Here is a 1645-nt window from a genome sequence, read left to right on the forward strand (position 1 = left end):
AAGGAAAGGATAACAACCACAAGAGAACCAAAACCAAATGTGGTAAAATTATAAAGAACAAGTGTGGCCCCAAAGGCAAGATCCTAGAAGGCACCTCACCTTCTGTTAATTTCCTTTTTTTTTTCATATGTTGGCATTTATTATTTAAGTTCAAGAACAGGTTGTGAAAGGGGCGGGTGTGGGAGGGCCTAGAGGAGAGGGAGGGAAGAGACAGGGAGACTAGAGTCTCTCCTCCGTGTCTGCTCTAGACGGGGTTGATCCTGATTTCTGAGCCTTGGTCCAGGGCACACAATGAAGCACGCGATTAAGATGAGGTTGGGGGGTACAGGTTTAGGAAAACACGGCAGGGGTGGGGGTGGCCAGAGTTACACATCCAACCAGAGGTGGGGGCTGGGATTCTCCTTGGATCAGCAGCACAGCTTCTTTTTAGGAATTGAAGCATAGTGATAAGTTCCATCCCACTTATTTCAGCTCTTATAAAATATTCTTGTAGTTAAAAGTCTGAGCTGAAGAATTCTTTCATCGCCTCTCTAACTTCTTGTACTTTGCTTCTAGTTTCTTTGAATATGCATCCAATTTGTAAGCTGCCTGCTCAAGAGCTGCTACTTGCTCCTCAATTAGAGTGATCTGATCCAGATAAGGCTGAAGTGCTGCATATTTCTGGTTTAAGTCCTTTAGGTTTCTACTTATGTTTACTGCAATATCTTTCATTTCTAGATACTTCAAGCTAGTCAGTTTGTTCATATTTTCCAGAAGTTTATAGTCTTCACTGGTAGCTGTGAGCTCGCCCATCAGGTACATGGCCACTTTGGAGAACATGTCCTGGCACAGCCCCGTGATGTCCGCCTCGGCGGGCTCTGTGGCCTCCTCCGCTGTCTCCACCACGGCATCGTCTAGGCCGGGGAAGGGAGGTAGGAGAAAGGATGGAGGGAAGGATGGGATGGCGAAGAAAGAGGAAAGGAAAGGGGGAAGGGAGGGAAAGGGAGGGGGAGGGAGGGGAAAGGAGAGGGGCAAGAGTGGAAGGAAAGGGAGAAAAGGGGCACCTTCTGTTAATTTCTAATTAGGCACTGAGTCAGGAGGTTCTAACTCTGAGCCTATTAGCTGAAAAGGTACATATTCTGAGAGGTGACCTTTTGATTTGGGGCCATGGATCACTGAACTGTGGCAGTTACCAGACTTCTCAACCACAAACGCCAAAGACAACTGAGCAGGTCAGTGGGAAAACTGCTGGATCAGGGCAAGACAGCTGTGTGGTCCAGCCCCAGCCCCGGGGCGGCAGGTGGCAGATGTAGGAAGCTCTGGCGGCTGCTTCCAGAGCTCCTGGCCCACATGGTGGGAGGAATCAAGTGACAGATCAGAGCAGGAGTGCAAGGATTGCTTTGGTGGTGCAGAAGCAGGGTTCTCTTGCTTTGCCCTGCTTGGATCTGGGTCGCAGTCCTGCTTGGTCGTTTTTGGGGGAGGAGGAGTGCTGGTGTGGCAGAGTTTGTGGTGACTGTGGAGTAGAAGCAGCTCTGAAAACAGCAGTACAAAACCTCTGAAGCTTAGGACAAAGCACTCTTCACTCTGAAAGCAGTCATACCCTGACAAAAAGCTCAAAAGTCAAGTAATTGGCTGGGAAGATGAGCAAGCAGCATGAAAGGCCTTA

At 48.9% G+C, this 1645-nt stretch overlaps 1 protein-coding gene across 1 annotated transcript; it reads right to left on the reverse strand.

Annotated features, from left to right (window-relative positions):
* Window positions 1-425: 425 nt before the first annotated feature.
* LOC118844106 (biogenesis of lysosome-related organelles complex 1 subunit 2-like) lies at window positions 426-927 on the reverse strand. The gene has a single exon (XM_036751927.1). The coding sequence runs from the start codon at window positions 817-819 to the stop codon at window positions 520-522; it is 300 nt and encodes a 99-aa protein (XP_036607822.1). The 5' UTR covers window positions 820-927; the 3' UTR covers window positions 426-519.
* Window positions 928-1645: the final 718 nt, after the last annotated feature.

Source organism: Trichosurus vulpecula, chromosome 3 (assembly GCF_011100635.1).
Source record: "Trichosurus vulpecula isolate mTriVul1 chromosome 3, mTriVul1.pri, whole genome shotgun sequence".
Taxonomy (NCBI): Eukaryota; Metazoa; Chordata; class Mammalia; order Diprotodontia; family Phalangeridae; genus Trichosurus; species Trichosurus vulpecula.